The sequence below is a fragment of the Dermacentor silvarum genome, chromosome 11 (genome assembly GCF_013339745.2).
Source record: "Dermacentor silvarum isolate Dsil-2018 chromosome 11, BIME_Dsil_1.4, whole genome shotgun sequence".
Classification (NCBI taxonomy): Eukaryota; Metazoa; Arthropoda; class Arachnida; order Ixodida; family Ixodidae; genus Dermacentor; species Dermacentor silvarum.
This window is the reverse complement of record NC_051164.1, coordinates 109,000,343-109,026,802: the sequence shown is the minus strand read 5'-3', so window position 1 is coordinate 109,026,802 and position 26,460 is coordinate 109,000,343. Positions and strand designations below refer to the sequence as shown.

General features: G+C 50.1%; 2 protein-coding genes and 1 long non-coding RNA gene across 3 annotated transcripts in view; 1 reads left to right on the top strand and 2 right to left on the bottom strand.

Annotated features, from left to right (window-relative positions):
• The window catches only part of LOC125941380 (uncharacterized), a 114,539-nt gene extending 97,748 nt beyond the window's left edge, over positions 1–16,791 (top strand). The window contains exons 3-4 of the long non-coding RNA XR_007464213.1: positions 11,848–11,970; positions 16,691–16,791. This is a non-coding gene — a long non-coding RNA (uncharacterized LOC125941380). The remainder of the gene's footprint in view (positions 1–11,847; positions 11,971–16,690) is intronic.
• Positions 1,901–8,494, bottom strand: LOC119433291 (nucleoredoxin-like protein 2). The gene is made up of 3 exons (XM_049658502.1): positions 8,286–8,494; positions 3,198–3,301; positions 1,901–2,092 (listed from the first exon to the last, which is right to left on the bottom strand). Exons 1-3 carry the CDS (start codon positions 8,472–8,474, stop codon positions 1,948–1,950), a joined length of 438 nt encoding a protein of 145 aa, XP_049514459.1. The 5' UTR covers positions 8,475–8,494; the 3' UTR covers positions 1,901–1,947.
• LOC119432871 (nucleoredoxin-like protein 2) lies at positions 16,574–26,087 on the bottom strand. Its single transcript, XM_049658503.1, has 3 exons — positions 25,866–26,087; positions 24,911–25,011; positions 16,574–16,837 (listed from the first exon to the last, which is right to left on the bottom strand). Exons 1-3 carry the CDS (start codon positions 26,052–26,054, stop codon positions 16,693–16,695), a joined length of 435 nt encoding a protein of 144 aa, XP_049514460.1. The 5' UTR covers positions 26,055–26,087; the 3' UTR covers positions 16,574–16,692.
• Between the last annotated feature and the right edge of the window lie 373 nt (positions 26,088–26,460).

The window sequence follows — 26,460 nt, the reverse complement described above, 5'->3', positions numbered from 1 at the left end:
TCAGTGTGTCTTGCTATTTGTTGTTTATTTGGAAAACACTTTGCATCAGGGATTTGTCGTGTTTCTGACTCGGTAACGTCCCTCAGTGCTGTCACTATCGGATTGTTTATTTTCTGCCAAATCACGCGCGGGCGATAAATATGTTCTTGCTACGCACACGGTTTGGGACGTAGATTTTCTGTACAGTGTATAATAGCTTTTAGCAAGGACGTATTATCGCTGGTCACTCGCTTACTCTGTGGACCGTCACGAAACGTTCAGATTTGAACATTCGTATGCTGTCGGTGTAGTCGCCGTCATCTGGCCATGCTTCGGCGCATTGATTCAGTAGTATGCGCCCGTTCACTTATTCTCAATATGTAGGCGATATAGCAATATGTTGCGTGTGAGTTGTGGTGAATATGTGTAGATGACGTGCTAGAAACTTACTATGGCAGGAAGCGGTGCTCCTTCATTCGTCGCTGTCTGGAGAGCAGTAGTCAATCTTGATGACGTTCCGGGCTTGAAGTCCTTTCTTTGGAGTTTAGCGATACAACGCTGACGAATTAGTGAACTTGTTTATCTTCGAGAAAAATCGTGCATTGCGAATGGCCGGCAACACAGGCAGCCCTTACGGAGCAGCAGTCTGTGAACTTGGTCACGCGGATTCATTCTACTCCTCAACATGTCAATCACTATTTTTGCAGCCAACTACAGTACGCGTCTTCTCCCAACCGCTCCTCACTTTGCAGCTAGAATGGTGCACAGTGAGTTAGCGAACACCCAGTTGGATTTCGGACATCTGATTGCACAGAAGCAGGGGAAGAAGTTGTAATGGTTTCGTATTCATGCGTTTTCGCTGAGGCAACGTGCGGTGCACCACAGAAAGCGCCATCTCGTTCCACCGGAGCAAACCGCTCCGCGAGAAGGTCCTATACTCTGTAGGCATTCTTGCATGCACAAGGCCGCGAAAGCCCTACTGCACTTTCTGAAGACGATTGCGACTGCACGAACGCTTGCGACTGTACGAATGTTTGCGACTGTTAGCAAACATTGCGAGTGTGTTCGCAATGATTGCCTCTATATTCTTTTATCTTTCTTTCTTATCTTTCTTATCTATTCTTCTTCCTCTCCCCTCCCCAAGTGTAGGGTAGCCAACCGGGCACATCCTTTGTTAATCTCTCTGCCTTTCCCTCTTCCGTTCTCTCCCCCTCTCTCTCTCTCAATTTCGTCCTACATATGCTCCACTAAGTGGAACATACTCAAAAGGGAAACAGCGCGAAAAAGCACGACAAGAAGGGAGACGCACACCAGCGCTGGTCGCACCAATACTGGTGTGCGTCTCCCTTCTTGTCTTCGTGTCGTGTTTTTTCGCGCTGTTTCCCTTTCGAGTATGTACCGACTAGCCCAAGCCTCTACGGTCTTGCAGTTTAAGTGGAACATATTTGCATAGTTTCTCCATTTATTAATTGGAACCTAGTCTTGAACCCGTGCTCTCGAGCGTGGGCTTTTCGCTGGAGCTTTTTTCAACATCTTTCATTAAGATGGAACATCTTAATATCGTTCCACTATGGGGTACATATTTGAAAGAAAAAAAAAAACATGTTCTGCTCATTTAGTGGAACTTACATTGAACTAGGTTGAAAGTGTGACCCTGCCGATAACACTGTTACTCTGTCTGTTGCGCCAACTCACTGACTGAAACGCTGGGAATCCGTATATTGTCCAAAATTCCATCGAATAAGTGAATCATATTTGCGAACATGTTCCACTTACTTAGGTGAACTTATGTGGAACAAGATTGAGAGTGTACAGTTGTCGCAGTGAAATATAACGGTACTACTTTCTCCAGTTCATTCCACGCGATGAGCATGTGACAATTGACAGTCTGTTTTATTCAACGGTATGCTCGTTTCTTCTCGCAAAAACAAGACACGTAGGATTTATTTTCGTATGTTCGACCTTCCTTCAGGTGGGACAGAGCCAGTCCCTGAACGCCAGGTGGGACTTGGCCATGATATCAGGCCTGCCGTTGGCGCACACCAGGCTCCCGTCGGCTCTGAGTACAACCAGCGCCGGTATACCAGCGATCTTGTACCGGGCCTTGAGAGCGCTGCCAGAGAGATATATATATATCTTCAAAGCAAAATGCAAGAGACAATACAAACTACTGGCTGTCCCAACTAGATGTCCCCAAGCATAAAAAAAGGGCAGGCTTTATGCCAACGGCAACCACTGTATGTTGATGGGCGTTGCTCATGCTAGTCATGAGAATTGTTTTGTTTTTCATTTTTCATAAATAATTACTGGAGTTTAAATGGCATACATTTAATTAAGTTACTTGATCGATAAGACGTGAACACGAAAGTTGCGTAAGATGGCGCGAAATGACCGATGACACCATTTAAAGCAACCTAGGTGTTGTGTGGTCCTTTTTTTAGTCTGAAAAAGAAGCAATTCAGTACGACTTCTTAATGTGCGTTGTGCTCGCTAAAAGTCCGCCTCAAGATCATAGCACCATCTAATTCAAACTTGCAGACTTCCCATTTAACCTAATCTTAACGAACTTAGCAGAATCTGTAAAGATCTGAACAGCATCTTTAAAGGTCGCCGGTTGCAGATGGCACAGTTCTACTCCTTGAGCTGGATCGCTCGAAGAGGCGTACGTTACTCACCCGGGAAATCTACAGGCATAATTACCTAGTAAACAAATTTGTACTAATTAACTATGACCTTATCACTTTTTAGGCACAGACTGCAATTGATGATTCGAATTAAGCCGGTGAGTTCTCACTTGGAAGAAAATATTGAATCTTGCTTCAGTTTGAGATTAGCCCTCTCAACGCTTGTAGAAAAAGTGCACCGTTATTCGACTTACGTGTTTATCATAACGCAATGCTGCGCAAATTTATCTGAAACACATACGCATCTTGTCGCACAACTTGGACATCTCAAAACTGGTGCCAGCCTGGGAATTCCTTCCGAGTGGATGTGACTTTCAAAAGCGTTTTTGCACTTCGCCCCCATCTAAATGTGGTCGCCACGGCCGGGATTTTCTCCCGCGATCTCGTGCTTAATAGCGCGAAACCATAGCTGCCACGCCGCCATACGGCGGGTCATGCATGTTGCCTCCCAAAACTCGCAGCGTGGCTTGCTGTTTTTCGACAACAAGCGTCTCTCTGTAGGAATTTGTACGCCGAAGTGGGCTAAGCACTCACAACTGCAGTTTGTCACCGTAGGGGAGCGCAGGCCAGTTTTCGTCGGTGCTGTTCAGGAAGGCGTTCATTTCGTCCTCGCTTCGGTCCGAGGACACGTACACTACCTGCGTCAAGAAATGCGATTCGAATTTTATCGCGTCCAGCGTTCGTCCTCTCGACCTGCCCTTTCTTGCTCTCTCCTGTCAGGGCTCGACTCTTCTAGGACGTGTGCAAAAATCAGTCAAACTTGTGTTAAAGGGACACTAATAAAGAAAAAACCTCAGAAAAAAAAGCTTTATCACTCTAAAGCCATTCAAACATCTCCAGCCTTCATAATTTTGCAGTAACAGTTGGATAGTTATAAGAAGAAAAAAAAATGCAGGCCAAATTTTCATTTTTTTTTAAATTTCACCCCTAGACCCTGGTGCTGGTACGGCCGGTGCGACGTCACGGACTTAAAGTTATTTTGTTTTATTCGGACCATTGTGGCACATTAAATATCCTCGAAACTCTCTAGGTTCAGCCTTTGGCTCCTTGAGAGTACAATGTAGCTCATCTTTACCGAAAAAAAAGCGCATTACTGCGATATCAATTATAAGGACACTCAGGCGAAATTTCGCCGTCGGCATTCACCGTCGCCGTGATGCTCTGTGAATATTTATGCATACGTATGCTATACGTTTTTCTATGTGTTATATGCTAGGTATATGTGCTGTACTATTCAACCGCAAAAGTTTCTGAAACCAGGTCTTACATCCTTGACTAGTTTATTCCTCAGGAATTTCGAGAACTGCAGCGAGCAAACAAAGGTAATCAAACATGTCATTCACAGCGCATGCCTTTTATCTTAAATCTTCTCAAAACTATATGTGCAAAACAATATCAGTGCTCATAATCTGAGAGTGATGTAATTTCACCGGCATCGCTCTTTCCTGGCAGTGCAGTGGCGCCTGCGCTACGCAGGCCCTACACGGTGCGTTAAAGCATTTAAATGTGCCAGAAGTTCTGGCGCACCTGCACCCACGTATGTTGCATCCGCGCTTTAGCTTGTCCGGTAATCGGGTAAACGCGGGCGGTCCGGGCGTTGGGGCGTGTTAGCGGAACCGTAAAAGTGAGCGGCCTGCATGGTGCTGTCACCTGGTGGCGCAGAGCTCAAACTGACCAAAACAGCTAATATTGCAGTAACCAGGTGTATTCTACTTCGCTGCTGATGTAATGTTTCGGCAGCAACACGATTACGCCACTGCCGAAAATTTACACCAGCAGCGAGGTAGAATACGCTTGCTTACTGCAATATTAGCTGTTTTGGTCAGTTTGAGCTCTACGCCACCAGGTGACAGCACCATGCAGGCCACTGACTTTTACGGTTCCGCTAACACGCCCCAACGCCCGGACCGCCCGCGTTTACCCGATTACCGGACAAGCTAAACCTCTCACACCGTCCGAGAAGGTCAACCGCAACGGTAAACCTTGCTATCTCTGTCAGTGATTCACCCTTCGGGCGAAACTGCCCATGTTCTCGCTGACTAAGCTTCTTCTCACGAAAAGAGCGAGCTTCTTGGTATAGTCGAAGGGTAATTAACTGATACAGCTGAAATTATTTGTTCTTGGTAGTGTCCCATTAAAAGCGCAACAACGTTTGTGTAGTGGGAACTTCATTCACAAAACCTCGTACGTATAACTTCAACAATGGCCGAATAAGGCAAACCTTAGACTGAACTTGCGAGCGCACTCAGAATACGTGACAAACTTCTGAAGCCGGCAATACACTGCCAAAGTTATAGTGGACATAGGCGAGTGGGCGAGCTCCGCGGTAGCTGGCAGAAAGAGTTCTCAAACTTCCCGGTGTCTTTAGTGAGAACCTCTGCAGACTTGAGTGAGTTCTGTGAGGGATCTGGGATCAGCTGAACACTGCGTTTTAATATCCTTGATGATGACTATGGGTTTTCTCTCAGCGGACAATGCCATTGATGTAAGCCTTCTGAGAGTTAATTTGCATACATTTGTACCGGAGTTGGACAGACGGGACAGTTGGCAAAAAATTCATTTCATATGCAGTGCAAAAGGAATGTAAGCGAATTGAGAAGCCCATATAGGACAGGACGGGCTCTGATTTAGAAATGGCAATTTTACTGATAAGAACGAGTACAAAAAGACAACTTGCGCGCCCAACATGGCGAAGATATGCCGTGTTTTGAAGGGACACTAGAGAAAAACACTACACCACTTTAAGGGGTACTGACATTACATTTCCGACTATTCATTTTTTGCATTAAGTGAAAGTCGTAGACCTCGAAACGCTAGAAAAAAATGTGGTTGATCCCTCTTATATAGGAATCGGTATAGAACACGAAAGTGAAACGTGTCTTCACAGAAGTAGTGTAATGTTTATTGCACATTGATATATAATGTCTATTGCTGTTTTGTGGCTAAAGCGCCCTTAGGCGTTGATGCACCCACGCTGACGCCTGGTGGCACGTCTCCTCCATCACGACTACCAACGTCGATGACCATGAGCAACCGTCGTGCATATGGAAGCTGCACTACGCTGCACACGCTAGCACAACGCGAAAGACGAAGCACGTAACTGACACACTAATACAACGCGCAAGACAAAGCACGTAACTGAATCGTCACCGAGTCAAATCAGCGCGTACAGCGCGTCGTAATTGCAGCCTCCGCGATCAACTTCAGAAACATTTTCAGAGCTAATTGCGGAGGCCACGCTCCGCTGTGCTGAGTACGGTGAACGCCACCTAGGTGGCGTTGGTAGTGCTTCTTGATGCCAGCGTCCCTTCGAATGCTGGCATCGAGGCGTCGTAGTGCTGAGACCACCGAAGCGTTCACTGTCGGTGCGCGTTAAGGCCGGAATACATGAAGCGAATAACCGGCGTCCGAGCGAAGAACTTCGTCGGGCGGCGAACGTCCGACGGCCGGCGTCAAGAAATTTGCCGTCCGCAGCCGATCTGCCTGTCCAAACATTTTCGTCGGGTGAACGCCGCCGCCGGAAGCGTCTAGCGCGCAGCGGTGGACGACAGCCAATCAGGAGGCACTAGTTCCGGTCGCAATGCATGCTGGTGTTTCGCGCGCGCGCGCCTTTTCGCGTCGTCTGCAATCGCGTTGGTGTTGCCGTGTCTGCATGTCTCTGCACCGATTGAGTAGTTCCTAGTATGATCTCTCAGGAATCGCGTTGTATTTGTACATCCCATATCCGCTGATCTGCGAGGAAACAGACAAGCAGTGCAAGCTCTCTACAACAACCTTCAACAGAAATCTTCTGATCTCAGAGGCCACATGCTGTCGTCATGCCTATCTCCCGACTTCCCCGATAGATGGCGCTGGCATCGGATATTTCTTTCGCTAGGCTTAGACGCGTTCGAAACGAGAAGCGATCTCGAAAACTACTCAAGGTTATCCATAATACTCTGTCGTCGAAGCGGCCTGAGACTAAGCGAAAGCCGTTTACGCAGTCATTTGCTTCCAACTAAGTGAATTCTACAAGGACAACGCCAAATTCAGTTCGAAGCGGGCGGCCGGGACCGCCGCCAACACGGCGGCCAACGCGCGGCGGCGTTCGCCGCATGTATTGCAACACAGCAAACATCCTGCGTCGTGTCGCCGCGTCGTTACTTGACGCGTGAAGTTCGTCGAGAAAGTTCGCTCCATGTATCCCGGGCTTTAGTGTCATAATGCAGTACTTCTCTTTTCTGCTCGTAGGCGGCGGCACCGCCCCGAGCAAGAGCGCGGGTACACGGAGGAGTGTTAGATATATAAGGCGCGTCTGTGTAGCTCTCTGCAAATGCGTTTGTGGCGCAATGGGTTAAACGCTCGGCGATCTATCGTCGCGGACCGAGAGGTCGTGGGTTCGATTCCTAAATTTTGCATGTTTGTGGAACTTTTTCTTCTGGTTTCTTTCTTTGTATTATGTTCTATGACGTATTTCCGTGACGGAAATACGTCAGTGAAGTCTTGGTGGACCCCGGAATAAAACACTTTCGTGTTAAAAAATAGTGAGAAGCCTCAGAGAGCCGTTAATAATGTAATATATTTCTTCTACAGCCAGCCTTGGTTGCGTTTCCCAGGAGGTAACTGTGCCGTGACGTCACGACACACTATGTGGTCACGTGGGAGCAGGGTATTGCGAACGTAATGACGCTAGCTGCGGCTCGCTCGCTTGTCTCGTATGCTACTACATCGGCTCTCGCAATGAGCAGCATCATACGAGGCGACTGAGCGAGCCGGAGCGAGGGTCAACACGTTCGCAATACCCTGCTCCCACGTGACCACATACTGTGTCGTGACGTCACGGCACAGTATCCTCCTGGAAAACGAAACCTAAACTTGATGCAGAGGTCTAGGACCTTCACTTAATGAAATAAAAAAAAAATATCAGTCGAAAATATCATATCAATACTCCTTTACGACTAATAAAATTTTATTTAAAAACTACATTTTCCTTAGTTCAGCGGCATTAGTTTGCCAAGTCACGGCCGGGCTCGACTGGCGCGCGCGCTCGCTCGCCAGTCGAGCCCGGCCGTGGTCCAGTATAAGGGGAAATGAGGGTCAAGATTCCGTTATCTAAATGTCGCACTGTATCTCCAACTTCAGAACCTCAGTGTGACGTCACGGAATTGAATTTATGTTTTCATATTTGGGTTCCTGTGGCTCGGTGAAACATGTTTGAATCTTAACAAGTTCAGTCTTTGGCTCCTCTAGACTGCAACGTAGTCCCCCATTTTTACGGGTAGAAATTCACAAAGCCAGAGCCGGAAAAAAATTAATGACGTCACGACGAGCTGGTGCAGGAACTTGAAGGTGGCGTCGCCACCGTCATTCACGCATGCGTCTGTTCTGGCTCACCGTGCCTTCTCTCATGGTAAGAGTAACCTTTTTTTTTTGTGTTGCAGTGGGGTAATTTATTAATACAGCTTAAGTAACTTTTTCTTCAAATTTCCTTTGTACTATTTTATGCGCTTGCACTAATTGCGCCGCTCTACAGTCTCGCTCCTATAGCGCATTCGCGACGCCGTACCTTTCAGTTACTCTCAAACTAATGACAGTGCCGTAATACTATTCTTCCCGTAACGTTCTATAGCGGGTCGTTGATACCTCGATGGGCAGTCCTTGGTTCTTGGCCTCGCGGTAGGCGTCGGCCAGTATTGGCGTGAAGGTCAGGCAGGGTGGACACCACTGGGCCGCGAAGTAGAGGCAGATGAGGCGCTTGAAGCGCAGCGCGGCGTCGGCCGTGATGGTGGTGCCGTCACGCCTGATCAGGTACTTGCCCCGGAGAGAGTTCATTCGCGCTCATGGAAAGGAGTGCGCGGCCGCCACCTGGGTAGAGAGGAGGAAAACAAATGAGTCACACCAAAAGCAACACTAGATGGGTTAGGTTACTGCAGACAGCAGTAATACTTCGGCAGAACTTAGCACCGCTAGCTCTAGCATACTTATAGCACGACGTTTCGACAGCCGCGCGTTCATCAAAGTCATTTATCAAAGTGTCAGTTTCTATACCTGGTGTATCTTACAAACTGACGTTTTCGTGCACACTGTGACGCGCCCGCGTGCCCTCAAAACACCTCGAGTCCTGAAGAGCTGAACGAGTCCGGTGGCAACAACGAGTAGCTGTGGCGCTGCGCCAAGGCTTGCGGCGCACGAACAATCGCTACGTGGCATTTGCATATTTTAAAATTTTCGTGCATGATTGCTAGGACACCCTGTATATCATATACAAATAGGTGTTACCGTGCAGTTTAAAACCAGTAAAGAAATGGTTACGTCGTGAACGAGTTGTGATGAGCAGGAGACGGCAGGGACCCGATGAGAAAGGGCATTCCAGCACACTAAGAAATGAATCAGTGCTTACTAAGAAGTGAATATGTATAGTGAAGCAGAGTTAAGGAAGCCTACTTAATTTTGCAGCACTGAACCGTCATGAGCTAGGAGATTGGCTTGGGTTTGTTCATTCGCAACATGCAGCGAGCACCTGGGCCGCTGCGTCAAGTTTTGGTACGTTTTTTTCTTCTTATTTTTTGCCTTTATATCTTTCCTGCGGTACGTTCCGATCCAGCGCTGCCCGTTCTTACATAACCTCTACTAGGTTTACTCATAGTTTCTCATTGGATTATTTCTACAACAGTATCCAAACCACGGGATGGTTTGGAAAAAAATTAATAAATTTAAGCTAGGAAGCCAAAATAATGTAAAAAACATGTAACATGTAATATGTAATAATGTAAATCTGGCCCAATAAAGAAAAAGAGAGCATTGTTATTCAACTAGATATGGTAAATCTCGGGAAGTACCCACCCCTTCTTTAAATATAGGTAAACGACGCTTACATTACGCACTTTCGTCGCTTCTAAACATGTGTCCAATGGATCGCTTTGACCTGTTTACCAGTACGTACCGCGAATTTCGCAAGAAGTATTCAACGTAAGCATGGATGGATTAGCACTGTACTGTTACGAATATTGTGACGCTTGAACACCGGTTCATTATCACTTTGTTCTCATTATCATGCTCGTTTCGACATTTGTGTGTGCCAACACTATTTTCTGCTTATTGTATTACAGGTCTTGTACAGCTCTTGTACCAAGAACACGTGTATTCTATACACGTGTTATTGCAAGAACTGTCTTATTGATGCATCTGCTGCTCCAGTTGCTGAAATAAAAAAAAAGGGGGTGGGGGGGGGAGGGCGGGGTTTGATGTGGCTTCGTCCGAGTTTTTTTTTTTTTTAACACGAAAGTGTTTTATTCCGGGGTCCACCAAGACTTCACTGACGTATTTCCGTCACGGAAATACGTCATAGAACATAATACAAAGAAAGAAACCAGAAGAAAAAGTTCCACAAACATGCAAAATTTAGGAATCGAACCCACGACCTCTCGGTCCGCGACGATAGATCGCCGAGCGTTTAACCCATTGCGCCACAAACGCATTTGCAGAGAGCTACACAGACGCGCCTTATATATCTAACACTCCTCCGTGTACCCGCGCTCTTGCTCGGGGCGGTGCCGCCGCCTACGAGCAGAAAAGAGAAGTACTGCATTATGACACTAAAGCCCGGGATACATGGAGCGAACTTTCTCGACGAACTTCACGCGTCAAGTAACGACGCGGCGACACGACGCAGGATGTTTGCTGTGTTGCAATACATGCGGCGAACGCCGCCGCGCGTTGGCCGCCGTGTTGGCGGCGGTCCCGGCCGCCCGCTTCGAACTGAATTTGGCGTTGTCCTTGTAGAATTCACTTAGTTGGAAGCAAATGACTGCGTAAACGGCTTTCGCTTAGTCTCAGGCCGCTTCGACGACAGAGTATTATGGATAACCTTGAGTAGTTTTCGAGATCGCTTCTCGTTTCGAACGCGTCTAAGCCTAGCGAAAGAAATATCCGATGCCAGCGCCATCTATCGGGGAAGTCGGGAGATAGGCATGACGACAGCATGTGGCCTCTGAGATCAGAAGATTTCTGTTGAAGGTTGTTGTAGAGAGCTTGCACTGCTTGTCTGTTTCCTCGCAGATCAGCGGATATGGGATGTACAAATACAACGCGATTCCTGAGAGATCATACTAGGAACTACTCAATCGGTGCAGAGACATGCAGACACGGCAACACCAACGCGATTGCAGACGACGCGAAAAGGCGCGCGCGCGCGAAACACCAGCATGCATTGCGACCGGAACTAGTGCCTCCTGATTGGCTGTCGTCCACCGCTGCGCGCTAGACGCTTCCGGCGGCGGCGTTCACCCGACGAAAATGTTTGGACAGGCAGATCGGCTGCGGACGGCAAATTTCTTGACGCCGGCCGTCGGACGTTCGCCGCCCGACGAAGTTCTTCGCTCGGACGCCGGTTATTCGCTTCATGTATTCCGGCCTTAACGCGCACCGACAGTGAACGCTTCGGTGGTCTCAGCACTACGACGCCTCGATGCCAGCATTCGAAGGGACGCTGGCATCAAGAAGCACTACCAACGCCACCTAGGTGGCGTTCACCGTACTCAGCACAGCGGAGCGTGGCCTCCGCAATTAGCTCTGAAAATGTTTCTGAAGTTGATCGCGGAGGCTGCAATTACGACGCGCTGTACGCGCTGATTTGACTCGGTGACGATTCAGTTACGTGCTTTGTCTTGCGCGTTGTATTAGTGTGTCAGTTACGTGCTTCGTCTTTCGCGTTGTGCTAGCGTGTGCAGCGTAGTGCAGCTTCCATATGCACGACGGTTGCTCATGGTCATCGACGTTGGTAGTCGTGATGGAGGAGACGTGCCACCAGGCGTCAGCGTGGGTGCATCAACGCCTAAGGGCGCTTTAGCCACAAAACAGCAATAGACATTATATATCAATGTGCAATAAACATTACACTACTTCTGTGAAGACACGTTTCACTTTCGTGTTCTATACCGATTCCTATATAAGAGGGATCAACCACATTTTTTTTCTGCAGCTTCTCTATCTGCTACCAAACGGATGAAAATGAACAATTTGATTTGATTTAATTTGACTCTCATGGGAGGAGACGCAAGCCTCGACATGCGCTCAGCATACCAATCATAGACAACAACATACACGCAAAAGTTAAAAAGCCGTGGCTGTTGCTGTCGGCACTTGCCACACTTGTCAGCACTTGCCTGCGTTGAGGGTGCGCGCTATAGCTTTGCCGCTAACGCAGGTCGTAGGGAGCAGCTCCACCGTCTAGCACCTGGCACGCCCCCGGAACGAAGGACACTTTGGCAACAGGCTGTGCGCCAACGTGCCTGCTGAAAGCTCCTTACAGTCCGTCTACCACGTGAAAGTAAGCGCGCGTCCTATTATTACACATATTAACAGCTGTTAGTACATATTATACATATTGTACACGTAATAATGCAACATATAAATAAGGAGACTGACCTGATCTGTAAGGAAATTAGACCAGAGCCGGCTCTAAGGTTCTTCTTCTTCTTCTCCTTCGATATTTGCTAACCGTGCGGCTCTGGACTTCAACCATAGGAGCGCTTGCCTTGTCATGTTTGATTTTCTTTCTAGCAAGAACAGAGTGCTGCGCTAATTCGACACATTACTATTTTATTTGATTTATTTGAAATTTTCGTGCGAATTTACACATTCGTTTCATTCTTTTTCTAGTAAATTCTTCTTTCCGCTTTGAACATTTTTTTTCTATAATAGACTGACTGCTGAGCGACACGTGCTTCTTATTCCTGTCTATTCTTACTATGATACTGCTACTACTGCTACTACTGCTACTGCTGCTACTGCTGATGCTGCTACTACTGCTGCTACTGCTGCTGCTGCTTCTGCTGCTGCTGCTGCTATTGCTTCTGCTACTGCTGCTGCTGCTGTTACTGCTGCTGCTGCTGCTCGCTGCTGCTACTGTTACTGCTGCTGCTACTGCTGCTGCTGCTACTACTACTACTACTACTGCTGCTACTGATGCTGCTACTATTGCTGCTGCTGCTACTACTGCTACTACTGCTACTACTACTACTGCTGCTGCTGCTACTACTGCTGCTGCTACTGCTACTGTTACTGCTGCTGCTACTGCTGCTGCTGTTGCTACTGCTACTACTACTGGTACTACTGCTGCTGCTGCTATTACTGCTGCTGCTACTACTGCTGCTACTGTTACTGATGCTGCTACTGCTGCTGCTACTACTACTACTGCTACTGCTGCTGCTCGCTGCTGCTCGCTGCTGTTACTGCTGCTGTCACTGCTGCTGCTACTGCTGCTGCTACTGCTGCTGCTACTACTACTGCTGCTACTGCTGCTGCTACTGCTGCTGCTGCTAATACTACTGCTACTGCTACTGCTGCTGCTGCTAATACTACTGCTACTGCTACTACTGCTACTGCTGCTACTACTACTGCTACTACTGCTACTGCTGCTACTACTGATGCTGCTACTGCTACTGATGATGCTACTGCTACTGCTGCTGTTACTGCTGCTACTACTGCTGCTGCTACTACTGCTGCTGCTACTGATGCTGCTACTGCTACTGCTGCTGTTACTGCTGCTGTTACTGCTGCTACTACTACTGCTGCTGCTACTGTTACTGCTGCTGCTGCTACTACTACTGCTGCTACTGTTGCTGCTAGTGTTACTGCTGCTGCTGCTACTGCTGCTACTACTGCTACTACTACTACTACTACTACTACTACTACTACTACTACTACTACTACTACTACTACTACTACTACTACTACTACTACTACTACTACTACTACTACTACTGCTGCTGCTGCTGCTGCTGCTGCTACTGTTACTGTTACTGCTGCTGCTGCTACTACTACTACTTACTACTACTTACTACTTTTCCACATCTTTTACAGTCCTACCGACAGCTTTTTGGTCAATTCGCCGCTGTGGGTATGTGTCAGTTTTGTCAATCATAAGATTCCGTCATATTCTCAAATTTTGTAATGACGGCATTCCGAGCCAATCAGACAGTCCGTAGCAGCCCTCTGGACCAATCAGAGCAGGCGAGATGGCGAATCCGATAGTATGGACGGATGGTGTAAGGACCACTTGAGCCCCAAACCTTCGAAGAGAGACTTACTGCGCCCGGTAAGGTTACAGGGAAGGAATCTGACTGAAGGGGGGAATCAAGGCAGCTATGTCCCGTCGGAGGTTAGTTCTCAGTGCTTGGTGGAAATCGCGAGGATCCGACATAAAGGAATCCATAATGTTAAGTGGTGCAGAGCGAAGCAAGGAAGAAGGACACGGGAAAGACGAGGACGAGCGCTTACTGCCAATCCGCGCCGCCCGAGTGACCCCGCGCGCACGCCGGGTAGCAAGGCTCCGGGGGGAGGGGGGAGGCCGCGTACTACGCCGCGCGCTTCCGCCAGGGCGGCTGTATCTTGAAAGCCATCTGCGGCCGGGGCAGAGCCCTTCCTCCCTGCGCTGTTTTCGCGGCTTAGTTCGCGAGCGGCGGGATGAAGGTCAATTCACTCTGGAGTAAGTGCTGCCGCGCTTACTCCAGCGTTTTGACAGCGAGTTGCCGCAGTCATCGAGTGATATGCGTTCATGTTTGCTTGTGCGCGCGTGACACCATGCTTGTTAATTTAGTTAGTATGCTTATGTTTACAACTTTATACGGCCGATAAAGCTGCTATCCTTAATTCGTATAGCTGTCCACTAATTTGCTATCGCAAACGATGCTTGCTTTTCGGCCGAAACTGCAACTTCTCGGCATGTAAGACACCAGAATTTAAACAAAGAAAACAAATCTGCCGAGACACTTAGACGGCTTACATTTAGGAATGCGAAAAACATTATAGTCCCTTTGGTGAAACCTTTAGTCAGCCAAATGGCTGCGACGTGACGTGTGCAATGACGCACGCCCTAGGCACACCTTTAGTCAGCCAGAACCGTGGAGCCGCCGTGACGTCGTGGAAGCATGCCCGTCTCGCACCCCGGAGGCCCGGGTTTGATTCGCACCCAGACCGAAATTTTCCAAGTTTTCTTTTCAAAGCCTTTAATTTACTTTGTGTACAGGAACCTCCATGAGAAATTCCACGTCAATCCAGGCATTTCTGACGTGTTTTTACTCTTTGCGCCGTCGGTCATTTTTGGTACCATATCGCTCTGTCACGCCGCCGCCGTATGATTTTCGCGTAATGATGCATAAAATGCTTACGCATTATTACATCTATTATCGTGCGACTCTTTCACCTTGTTTAGGTTCTGTGCCGTTAGGTTCGCATCGTGGCTTTCCCTGGCCACGGTAGGCTAGGCGCCATGACGACCGAAGCGTAGCGGGTGGTTTCAGGTCAGCGCAACAATTCCAATTTGAATACATCAGAAATAGAACGACAGTGAACTTATACCGTGATATCGCAGCAAAATTATAGACACGCAGAATCTCAATGCATTCACTATTACGCAAGTTGAGTACATAAGAAACCGTATGACAATTGTATGCTATTATTTAAGCTTAGAAAATGCAGAAAGTGTAAGACCAAGTTGTTGTGCTTTTTTCTTTCTCTTTTAACAGCGAAGCTGTTTAAGCTAGCCGTCATTTGTGCTGCGTAGCCGTGGTATAGCCATGGCAACCTGGAGGAGGAGGAGACCACGGGCATGCGCACGCGGTCTCCTCCTCGCCAGCTTCCTGCCTTCCTGACCCCTGCCTCTCTTCTCTCCGCGGCGCGCTGAGCCAGGAGAGAGAGAGAGAGAGAGAGAGAAAAGGCGAAAGCTTGCACTAGGCCGCGCAAAGCTCAAGACAAAGCGAAGCTGGCCGATTCATATCGAGCGGCTAGCCTCCAACGCGTTCGGCGTCGGCAAGCAGCAGCGTTCTTGGCACTGTGCCAACCTTGGTTAGCCTGCCTGCGTTTGTGGCATGCCAGGAACGCTGTAGCTCGTAGGCGCTGATGCGTCCAGCGCTAGTCAAGCGAAATGTCGCCAACGCGTTCGGCGTCGGCAAGCGACAGCGTTCTTGGCACTGTACCAAACTTGGTTAGCCTGCCTGCGTTTGTGGCATGCCAGGAACGCTGTCGCTCGTTGGCGCCCACGCGTCCAGCGCTAGTCACGCGAAATGTCGCGAAAGAGAAGGTACCTCCGAAAATGATCGCTCGAGAATATCTTCCTACATGTGTAGTTAAGTTAAACCAACTTAAGAGCTATCAGCAACCAAGTTCATATCAATAGCAGTAGCAGCCAGTAAGCTTCGCTGTGCCTAAGCTTTGCGCGACCGAGTGCAAACTTGATTTTTTTTATGAGTCCTTTGTATCCTTTTTCATCTGTGATGTTTATGTACGGTATGTTACAGTGTTTGAATTGTAAGCAATTAGAATAACTGTATTTCCGCTTTGTTGCTCCTTTTGTTTTACTGGTATTTGTGGCTGGTCAAGCTGCCACGAGCAGTTTTTTTCCCCACTTTGCCTCCGCAATACTGTATTTTGTTTTGTGGGAATAAAGCATACTACTACAGTGCGCTGATATCGTGATATCGCAAATCATTTATATACAGACCTTTATATAAACAATGTAAATATCAATTTTCCGTATTTAGTATATGCCTTAGGTGTACAGCAAATACGTCTACAATCCTGCAAACACATTAACAATTAACAATTTCTTAGAATATTGAAATACGTTGCTTGCAGATAAATTCTGAAATATTAGTCCACAAGTTAATTTGTGTTAATTTGTGTGCATTGAATCAATATAGCGACCCAACGTATTGCTACCGTCGAATAGAGTTATGTATGTCGCGCAGGCTTTGTGGCAGCGGCGCCAGAGGGCGCCAACTGTTCAAAGGGAAGCGCGAAAGAGGAGTCCCGCTGTAGTACAAGCCTCATAACTCGTATCGCCGGTGACAACACGTCGTACCGCTATAGATTACCGCCGACAATAATCACGAGATGGATTGTGCCGCAAATTTTAATGCGAGCTGCTTTCTCGTTGATGAGCACGGTAACAGTACAACGTTCGTTTTCTTGGGCAAAATAGTCGTTTCTATCAAAACAGCAGGCACAGGACTTATTTGACGCGAAGCTTTTGTTCGCGTCCTTCCCAGGTTCATATGCAAGTCAGCCAGTCCTTGAACGCTTGCAAGCTCTTGGTCTGGATGTCGGGCCTGCCATTGGCGCACACCAGCGCTCCGTCCGCCTTGACCACTACCAGCGTAGGTATGCCGGCGACCTTGTACCGGGCCCTGAGAGCGCTGCCAGAGAACGTAAATTAACAGGTTAATTGTTTTAGCATTAGGAAGTTTCTACTGCAATAAGTTATCTTCGCCTATACATTTACGCCCGTTGTGGCTTATCTTGGTCACAAAACAAGGAACGTCGTCTATCTTGACTGACCTGCCGCGGTGGCCTAGTGTTGCGCCTCTGCGCACGAGGTCCCAGGTTGGATTTCCGGCTGTGGCGGCCTCATTCCTACAGGCCGGATGGCAAAAAACGTTCGTGTACCTTTCCTTGGGTTCATTTTGAAGGGCGCCAGGCGTTCAAAATAATCCGAAACCCTGCTACAGCGTCTCATAACTATTGTGTATACATGTCTCCGCGACGTAAAACCCCATAATTGATAAATGTTGTGAGACAAACTGTCGCCGTGATCCGCAACATCGCAGCTATAATGGTGGAATCGAAGGAGGAGGAGAAACGCGCGAGCGGTGGCGCAGCGCGTGGTTGAACCTTGCTGTAGGCCTGTTGACTAGGACTGCGTGGCCTGTCCTCCACACTGGCACCCGATTGTGGAGCCCTCCATGGCTGCGTTTCGGGACGAAGCATGATAGCGGGGGAGGCCTTGGCGGCCGTTCCACACCAGGTATAGCAGCTTCTGTCGCGGCCTTCAGGGTGATCTCTGCGGTGCGAGCTGCATTTCTGGCTGTGCTGTAAGTGGTTCGTATGGAAAAGGAAAGGTTGACGCTATCTTCTGCAGCCCTTGAGGGAGCATGGCTCAGCGCCACGCCGATGAGCGCTCTTCTTCTGCTTAGTCCTCCTCCGTCATCGCGACCCACGGGCGCCTTCTCCAACGCGCCTGTGCGGATCTCGGCACCAGCAGTTGGGAAAAGGGCACCGCCGGCGCGTAGAACGTCACCAACGCAATGTCACCGACGCCAGCTTGAGGCGCACCTGCGTCTGCGTCCCTCGATGGAACAGTATGCACACAATCGACTAGAGCTCTTGGTGGGCAGTGCTCAATGTTCATGCGAGGTGTACTTCCGGGACCTCAAGAGTTAGTTGTTAGCGGCCGTGGTGGCGGCGACGTCGACGTGTCGTTTTCCTCACGGATGCGGTGGTGGTGGTGGTGAAAAACTTTTATTTGTACGGCAAAACGTACGAGGAGGTATGTTCGGGACGACCCTGAAGAGGCCGCCCCTTACAAACACTAGGTGGAGTCCCTAGTACGGGACCCCAGTGGCAGTAGCCGCCGCCTGGGCGCGCTTAACCAGGGCCTTTTGGGCCCGTAGGTCTGAGCAGCCAAGCAGGGCAGCCTCCCAGTCCTCCCGGGTAGGGTTGGGTAAGGGGGAAAAGGCAGGGTTGGATGGGCAAGCCCACACCATGTGGTAGAGGTCCGAAGACTTCTCCGCACAGTGCGGGCAAGCTCCAGTAAAGGCCGGATCGAAATGTTTAAGAGCCGCCGGGCACAGCATAGTGTTCGTGAAGAGACGGAGCAGGAGACGCTCCTCCTCCTTTTTGAGGCCTCTACATGGGCGGGGGTAGAGTTCGTGGCCGGATTGATAATAAGCTGTAATTTCTGTATACGAGTAGATTGGGTTAGGGGTGGAGTCCTGATCGGCGGGGTCAGAGAAATAAGGAGCCCGGTGAGAAAGCGCGCGGGCGGCAGCATCCGCTGCCTCATTTCCCTCTAATCCCATGTGAGCAGGAGCCCAAACGACGTATCGGGGGTAGGGGTCCCCGGTTCGGCAGCTAGATTGAAGGACGCGATAGGCCAGGAATGGTATCTGACCCTGTTCGTAGTTCCGACAGGCCCCTCGCGAGTCGGTAATGATGGTTTGAGAGCGAGAATCGGATATAGCCAACGCGATGGCGACTTCCTCCGCATATGTTATGTCTCTAGCGCGAAAGCTAAGGCCGTTAACTGTTTTGCCTTCGTGGACCACCGCGGCCGTAAACCATCCCCCATGGTGTGGGCCGGTGGCATCCACGTAGAAAACGCCGGGTTTAGAATCATAATGGCGCGCCAGGGCCTCCGCCCGAGCCAGGCGTCTGCCATCATGGTGTGTGCATGCCATGTTCCGGGGAAGAGGGCGCACGTGCAGGGCATAGCGCCATTCTTGTGGCGTACGTACGCGCTCTTCCATCTGTCTGAGAGGTTGGAGGTGTAGTCGGGCAAGGAGGCGGCGACCCGACAGTGTCTGAGAAAGACGTGTGATTTGGTTGGTAAGATGAGCTTCCTTGAGCTCCCGATACGTATTCACCATCCCCAGGCCTAGAAGGCGCTGGTTAGAGGTGCTGACCGGGAGATCAAGGGCCCGCTTAATCATCTTTCGGAGGATGACCTCAAGGGCGTCCTCCTCATGCTTGCGGAGATGGAGGTATGGAGTCGAATACAAGATTCGACTAGTCACAAATGCATTAGCCAGCCGCAAGGCATCTTTGCATCTGAGACCCCCGCGCTTGTTGGAAACTCGGCGGACCATGCGGCCCACCTGGTCCCCCACCTTCCGCAGCTTCCCTAGTGTTGTGTCGGACCGGCGGTGTTGGTTGATGAAAAGTCCGAGGACTCTAATTTCGTGTTGTTCAGGGATTCGACCATACTCTAGAGAGAGAGCAATTTTGGACGTGCATTTGGGCGAGGGGCGGAGATGCACGAATTCAGACTTTTGGGGGGAACATTGGAGGCCACAAGCGTGAGCATATCGGTCCACTATGGTCGCTGCTTGCTGCAGGTTGGCCTGCATGTCTCCCAAAGAGCCTTGCGTGGCCCAGATGGTGATGTCGTCCGCGTAGAGTGCGTGTTGCACCCCCGGGACAGCCTCCAGCTGGGCAGGCAAGTTCTTCATGGCCAGATTGAACAATAGGGGGGAGAGGACAGCGCCCTGTGGTGTACCTCTGGACCCTAGAGTGTATGGGCCATGTTCGGTGTCCTGTATGTGCAAGTATGCGTGTCTCTGTGTTAGAAATTGTAAGACGTACTGAAAAGCGTTACGCCCGCAGTTGGTTTGAGAGAGATGAATTAGGATGATTTCATGAGTGACGTTGTCGAATGCTCCCTTAAGGTCCAAGGCCAGAACCACCTTGTCGTTATGGGGGCATTCGATGGGGTCTAGGACTTCCCGATTAAGTTGGAGGAGGACATCCTGTGCGGATCTGTGGGGGCGAAACCCGAACATGGTGTCCGCAAATGTGTTATGGTCTTCCATGAAAGTAGACAACCGGTCCCGCACCATCGTCTCCATTAACTTGCCCACACAAGAGGTGAGAGAGATGGGGCGGAGGTTGTCCGGATTTACGGCTTTGCCAGGTTTAGGAATAAAGGTGACAAGTGCTGTCTTCCAATCGATAGGGAGGGGCACTTCTCCCAGCCAGATAGAATTGAAGTATGCCAACAGTGAATTGTAAGTCGAGTCTGGTAGGTTTGCCAGGAGCTTGACTGTAATTTTGTCCCGTCCGGGTGCAGTGCCACGTTTCATCTTGGCCAGGGCTGCCTTCAGGTCATGGAGCTGGAAAGGTTGATCCAGCTCGGCATTCTCAGAGCCTGCATATGAGTATGCCGTCCCTCGGGTATCCTGGGTAGTGCACAGGTATTGGTCCCTGAGCTTGTGTGCTAGCTGAGTTGTGTTACCAGCAAAGCCGTGGATGGCGCGCTGCAAGTGTTTCTGCGTTTCAGTGCGGGTTTGTGTGGGGTCAATGAGGGCGCGAAAGAGACGCCATGTGTTTCGGCTGGACATTTGTCGCGCAGCCGTATTGCAGCGGCTAACCCAGTTCGAGTCGGCGAGCTGGGCCGCATACTCTGCCGCCTTCTGGGTAAGCTCTGCTATGCGAGATTTTAGTTGCCTATTGTGTTTCTGATGGCGCCATCGGCGGACGAGGCTGTGCCGGGCTTCCCAAAGGTGGAGGAGGTGGTTATCCACATCCGAGACCGCCTCTGAGAGTTTGATGTGTGTTTCCGTAGAACGCAAGCTAGAAACCAATTGCTGGGACCAGGCCTGGTAGCCTTGCGTGTGTATGGGAACAGTGTCCTGCCAATTTTGTCTGAATTTCGTCCAATCTGGGATGTGGGCTTGTTTGAAGGGTCGTGCCATGGGGCGTGTGCGAATGGTTGTGTTGATGAGACAATGGTCGCTACCGAGGGTTTCCTCAGTATTGACCCAGTCGGCGAACTGAATGTTGCGTGTGAAGGTCAAATCCGGACAGGTGTCCCTGGTCACGGAGTTGCCAATCCGAGTTGGGTGGACAGGGTCAGTGTGAAGAGTGAGGCCCAGCGTGGACGTAAGCTCCGCCAACTTGCGGCCACGCTTCTCTTCACGGCGGTACCCCCAGACCCGACTTGGGGCGTTGAAGTCGCCCACAATCAGGAGGGGGTCCCGGCCCGCAACTCTCAGCGCACGACTGAAGAGGTCCGCGAATGAGACGTTTTGGAGTTTTGGAGAGCAGTATACGTTGAGGATGTGAATGGATGGGTCCTGTTTGCGGAGCGGGAGGAGAGTCACCATTACGTAGGAATAGTTGGTTTGGAGGTCAAGATCGACCTTGTTAGCTGTGTAATTTCGATGAACGCAGAGACAAGACGAGGGGTCATGCTGGAACGTCGAATAGTTCGTAAGGGTAGCGCCCTTCCCTGGCTCTTGGAGGGCAACCACCGCGGGCAGATGCTCGAAGGTTGAGAGAAAAAGTCGGAGGTCCGCTCTCTTCGTGCGAGAGCGGAGGCCCCGACAGTTCCACTGGGTTATGATGATGGGGGACGCCGATTTGGAAGGGGCAGAACGCCTAACTTTAGGGGTTCCCGCCATGGTTAGGTTGGGCGTTAAGAGTGAGTGGAGCTGCCCCAGAGCCAGTAGGCAGGACCAGAGTTTTGGCATCTAGGCCTGCCAGGGTGCAGTCTTCGTCATCGTCAATGTCTACAATGCGACGCGAAAATTTGGAGGGGCGGCCGGATACGTCCCTAAGGGGACCCGCTTTGCGCAGCGTGCGGAGTTGCGCAGCGACAGCTTGATTAACTTTACTCGTGATCAGCTCATCAATTTTCGCGAGCATCTGGGCCATCGCGGTGCCGATCAGGAGCTCCATTTTTGCGCTGAGGCGCGCCTCCATAGTCTCAAAAGAATCATGGCCCGACGGCTTCGGCAGCGTAATCTCACTATCCATGGACTCCGCACTGGAGGCGGAGGTAGGAGCAGACGGTGGGTTGGAGAGTTGAGCCTCAAGGCTCGCAATTTTAGCGCGGAGAGGCTCCGTGTGCTTACGGATCTCCTCGGCAATTAGAGTAGGAGAGAGAGGGGGGGATTGGAAAGGGGAGGCTGCCCCACCGGGACCGCTCACCTGCTTGCCATATTTCACTGCGTTCGCCCAGGCACCGGCTCCCGCATCCTTTCGCTGTTGTTGCTGCTGGCCGCGGTTCCCCTTGCCGTCGTGTGGTGGCTGCTGCTGCGCCGCTTGGCCCTTGACGTCACCTCCACGTGGTGGCGCCTGCTGCGTTGTGACGTCGACGTAGCGTGATCCGCCGTGCGAGAACGCCGCATGATGACGAGTCTTCTTCCCCGACTTGGGGAGGCCGCTCTGTTGAGGGGTGGTCGTCTTGGGTTGTCTGTATTTGGCTGTACATTCGCGCGAGTTGGTGGCGTGGCTTCCTCCACAGACCGCGCACTTTGGGTTGCACTCATGAGGGGTCCGCACCCCCTCCACTAGCTCCGCCTGCTGTCCACACAGGCCGCACTTTGCATTGGCTGGGTTGGGACACGAATCAGCCCGGTGTCCAACGGTGCCACACAGTCCGCAGGCCGGAATGGTCCGGTAATAGGGTTGAACGAAGGTGATTTCCGAGTTGTAATGAATGTAGCGAGGCTTGACTCTGCCAGCAAAGGTGAGTCGTGCCTTGTTCGATGTGCCGAATTTTCGTATATCCAAGAGTTCGCCTGCGCGCCACTGCAGAGCCTGGCGTAGGGTGTCGGTCGTCTCGTGGTTGGCGACCGTGACCACGCCGTAGCAGACGTCCTCGCCATGTTGCTTCAGGTGGCCGTGGGCGGCCATCTTGCCTTTGTCAGTTTGTAGCTCTAAGTCGCCGAGCAGCTGGTCCGCCGTTTGGGCCTCCCGCGTGCTAGCGATGATGAGGTTCTGCTCCGGCGAGAGGAGCAGGTTGAGCGTCGCCGCCTTTTGTACTCCGACGAGAGTAACGAAGGCGGCGCCGAGCGCGCCACGTTGAAAGACGTCTCGTAGCGCCACTGGCTCACGAGGCTTGATGATGACGACAAAGTCTTCTGGGTGTGGTCGAGGCAGAGGCTTAGGCTTCCACGTCGTTGTAGGCTTGCTGCGCTTCGCGCCGGATCCTTTTGCCGCACGCGTGGCGGATCCTGTCTGAGTTGAAGGTGCCTTGCTGGCGGGCGGGGCCGATGGAGCCATTTTCGTAGCTTTGCGCTGGGAGCGGCGCTCAACCATGCGAAAGAGTTCTTCGTTGCGGATGGGGTCCGCAGCCGCAGATTGCTGTCCCTCGGGGACCGGGATCGTCGCCCACGCCATGGCGTCGGGATCGTAACCGCGTTGAGCAGAGAGATCCGTCATCTTGCAAGACCGGTCCGTTCTCACCCGCGCGCCGACGTAGCCGTTAGGCTCAGCGTCGGCAACGCGAGGCCGGAACGGAAAATCGCTCTAAGTTTGCCAAAAATGGGCCCACCTGGATGAGATTGGTGTCCTCGGGTGCCGGGCAGCTTTAGGAGTCCGATGGAAGCAAAATTGATGGGGTTGCACGAAATTGACCGTGGCTTTCGTCAGTAATTGACGGAGCCGATGCACCACAACACGCAAGAGGCAAACGCCAACCCCTACGACTCACGGATGCGGGCCGACGTCGTACCTTGGCCGCATCACTTCAAGTAGCCGCTGCTCTCGAGATGGAATGCGTGCTAGGAAAGGTCCACCCTGGTTCAGCGACGATCGTCTGCAGTCTTGCCATCTCGTTACCTGCGCACCTTAGGTGGCTGGTATGTCTTCTTGTGGGGACATCGAAGTTAGTAGGCAACTGGGCCTTCCGTCTATTTACTAGCTGCGTTCAATCTTCTGAACGAAGTAGGGGTGAGAGGCCAGGAGTGCGTCCTGGAAGCATGCCGGGTTTATGACCTTCGGGCTCCTGGAAGAGCTAGGCGCGAATACACGGAAGAAGCCCGCAAATATAGGCAAAGTTCCTCGAGCGGCCTGCGCGGCAATACTGCATGCATTTGCGTGCTTCTTTCACGCTCGGAAAAACCCTTTCATGTAGTACGTGTTGAGCAACAGAAAGCTGTATCGGAGTTTTTCATGCCGCGCTGCAATATTCCCATTCACACTTCTCATCGAATTATAATATTTGAGAAGTTGATTAATTAATTAAGACTGATAATTAATTAGACGGAATGCAAAAAAATCTGAGTATCTCCAAACGACGGCAATCAACATTACGTTGGTTACGTCCAGCTTCGTTGCATTTGCATATTTTTAAAGTTTGGTGCAAGTTGACACCCTGTACAAACTTGCTCGAAGCAAGTCACCGTCTTGCATCCTTTGACCACCACAAAACTTGTAACGGAACGTACGGAGACCAACGTGGATGCATTTTGACAGACAGAATGAAGTTTTCGTAAGACTTTACGCATCATTCGTAAAATTGTAAAATTCGGGAAAGTTGCCAGGTACGCATATAGCACAAATCTACTCATTGAGCTGGATTACTGGAAGAGCCGGACATTACTTACATTAAAAATCAAAATTCATAATTGAATAAATAAAAATATCACTAATTGTATTCTTAACTAATTACTTCAGCTCACATAGCAAAGCACGAACCGAAACCAGTAATTTCATAAGGCACATCCACTTGGAACAAATGTTTAAATTTATCACCAGATTTGAGATAAGTGCTGTTAAACTTGCGGTAAAAAGGCACCTCCTGCATCCATTATGTATTTATGTTACAAAAAAAAAAGTGCTCATCAGCAGTTGCTGTAAATGTACGTTGGCTCTGAAAACGCTATGCAGGTTAAATTTTGCAGCGCACGGTGACAAGCGTGATCGAAAGTGGTCTAATAACAAAAGCTATCGGCACAACTCAGACGTGCCTGGATATAGATACTCACGGCTGCAGCGCGTCACCGTAAGGAAGCGATGGCCAGTTCTCGTGGTCCTTCACGTAGACGGTCATGTCGTTAAGGCTTCGGTCCGACGACACGAACACTATCTGCGTGTACAGATACAGTGCATCCGCTTTTTCTTTTATGTCAACTATCACGTTATTAACATTATTTCGCGTGTACCGCTTGATACGCGAACATGCTACAACTAACCTTAGCTATGTAATACCAAAGGCATGGTCGTTGAAGATAAAAAAAGCATTTCGTATCAGCTTATCAGCTAGATATATAGTAAACAAACTTCAGCACGGGCAAACCGCTTTACAGACCACAACACTATAATATAAGGCGCCATTTATTTTGTGAGATCGCCATCTCTGCTTCGACCCCGCGCACAGCACAACTTAAAAAAAATATTGTTATGTGACTGACACCTCAATAACCCCGGTAAATGCAGCCCCAATACCCTATCCAGGCCATATAGAGCCACGCTTTCTTAAAATACAAGTTTAATTAATTCATTCTTTCTTTACTGGCGGTCGCCTAATAGTCGTCGCATTTATGGCGTCGTCGGCTTGGCGTGAAAACTCCTTTGGCATCAAAATAGCGCAGCTGTGTTTATGATCCCGTTTGTCTATAAAGCACCGTCGATGAGAGAAATGAAACGAAGGAAAAGAACGAGGCAAATATGGAGGATACCGCTGTCGTTTGCTCGCTTTTTGGACGAGACTTGCCTATTTTCCCCCCTTTGGCTCTGTACAGCACGAAAGGATGCAGGCAGATTTACGTTCACACAAGACAGCGCAGGTCCTGTGTACAGCCTTCGTCTTCTCGTGCTATTTACACTGTGTCATACCAACTAGTTAGTCCAAACAGAAATAACCCATAACACCGTATACATTCGCCAAGAACATCCCGCAGGTCTTCAGAGATCTTCGAAAGCGACTAAAGGTAGGCCTACCTCAATGGGAAGTCCTTCGTCCTTAGCCATCCGGTAGGCCTGGGCCAGGAGCGGCGTGAAGGTGCGGCAAGGCGGACACCACAGGGCCGCGAAGTAGATGCAGATGAGCTTCTTGTTTCGCAGCGAGGCATCCGCCGAGATGGTCGTGCCGTCTTTCTTGAGCAGCGTCTTGCCCCGGAAGAGATCCATCTTCAGCGGGACAGATCCACCATGCAGCTGAGGAGGGCCACGAGAGATAGCTGCTGCACTGAGGAGTCGATAAAAAGGAAGGAGGCATTCGGATGAGTTACGGCACAGCATTTTTCTTGAACCTCAACTCTTCTTTGACCTCTTCCGCGCTTTGGACGAGCTGGGTTCGTCCACACGTTTCTGGTGAAAAGAGCCAAGGACGAGCTCACGCGGTATTTTTTCATTTTCTCAGCTCGTCCATGGCATTGTTATAGCAATGCCACGGACGAGCTTTTATTGCGATAGCAATTATATGGACACTCAAAAGCAGATTTCTGCCGTCGCCGTCGCCGTGAGGTTCCGTATGACGTCAATGGAGATGAAATCGTCGCCACGCTGGTAAGTGGTTCTTGAGGGAAAGGGAAAG

Coding starts and splice junctions, on each gene's coding strand:
- LOC119433291 (XM_049658502.1), bottom strand. CDS start 8,474: ATGAACTCTCTCCGGGGCAAGTACCTGATCAGGCGTGACGGCACCACC. Junction 3,302..8,285: donor ACCAAGGACTGCCCATCGAG/GTATCAACGACC, acceptor TTCTTGACGCAG/GTAGTGTACGTGTCCTCGGA. Junction 2,093..3,197: donor TACGGTGACAAACTGCAGTT/GTGAGTGCTTAG, acceptor TCTCTCTGGCAG/CGCTCTCAAGGCCCGGTACA.
- LOC119432871 (XM_049658503.1), bottom strand. CDS start 26,054: ATGGATCTCTTCCGGGGCAAGACGCTGCTCAAGAAAGACGGCACGACC. Junction 25,012..25,865: donor ACGAAGGACTTCCCATTGAG/GTAGGCCTACCT, acceptor CTGTACACGCAG/ATAGTGTTCGTGTCGTCGGA. Junction 16,838..24,910: donor TACGGTGACGCGCTGCAGCC/GTGAGTATCTAT, acceptor GTTCTCTGGCAG/CGCTCTCAGGGCCCGGTACA.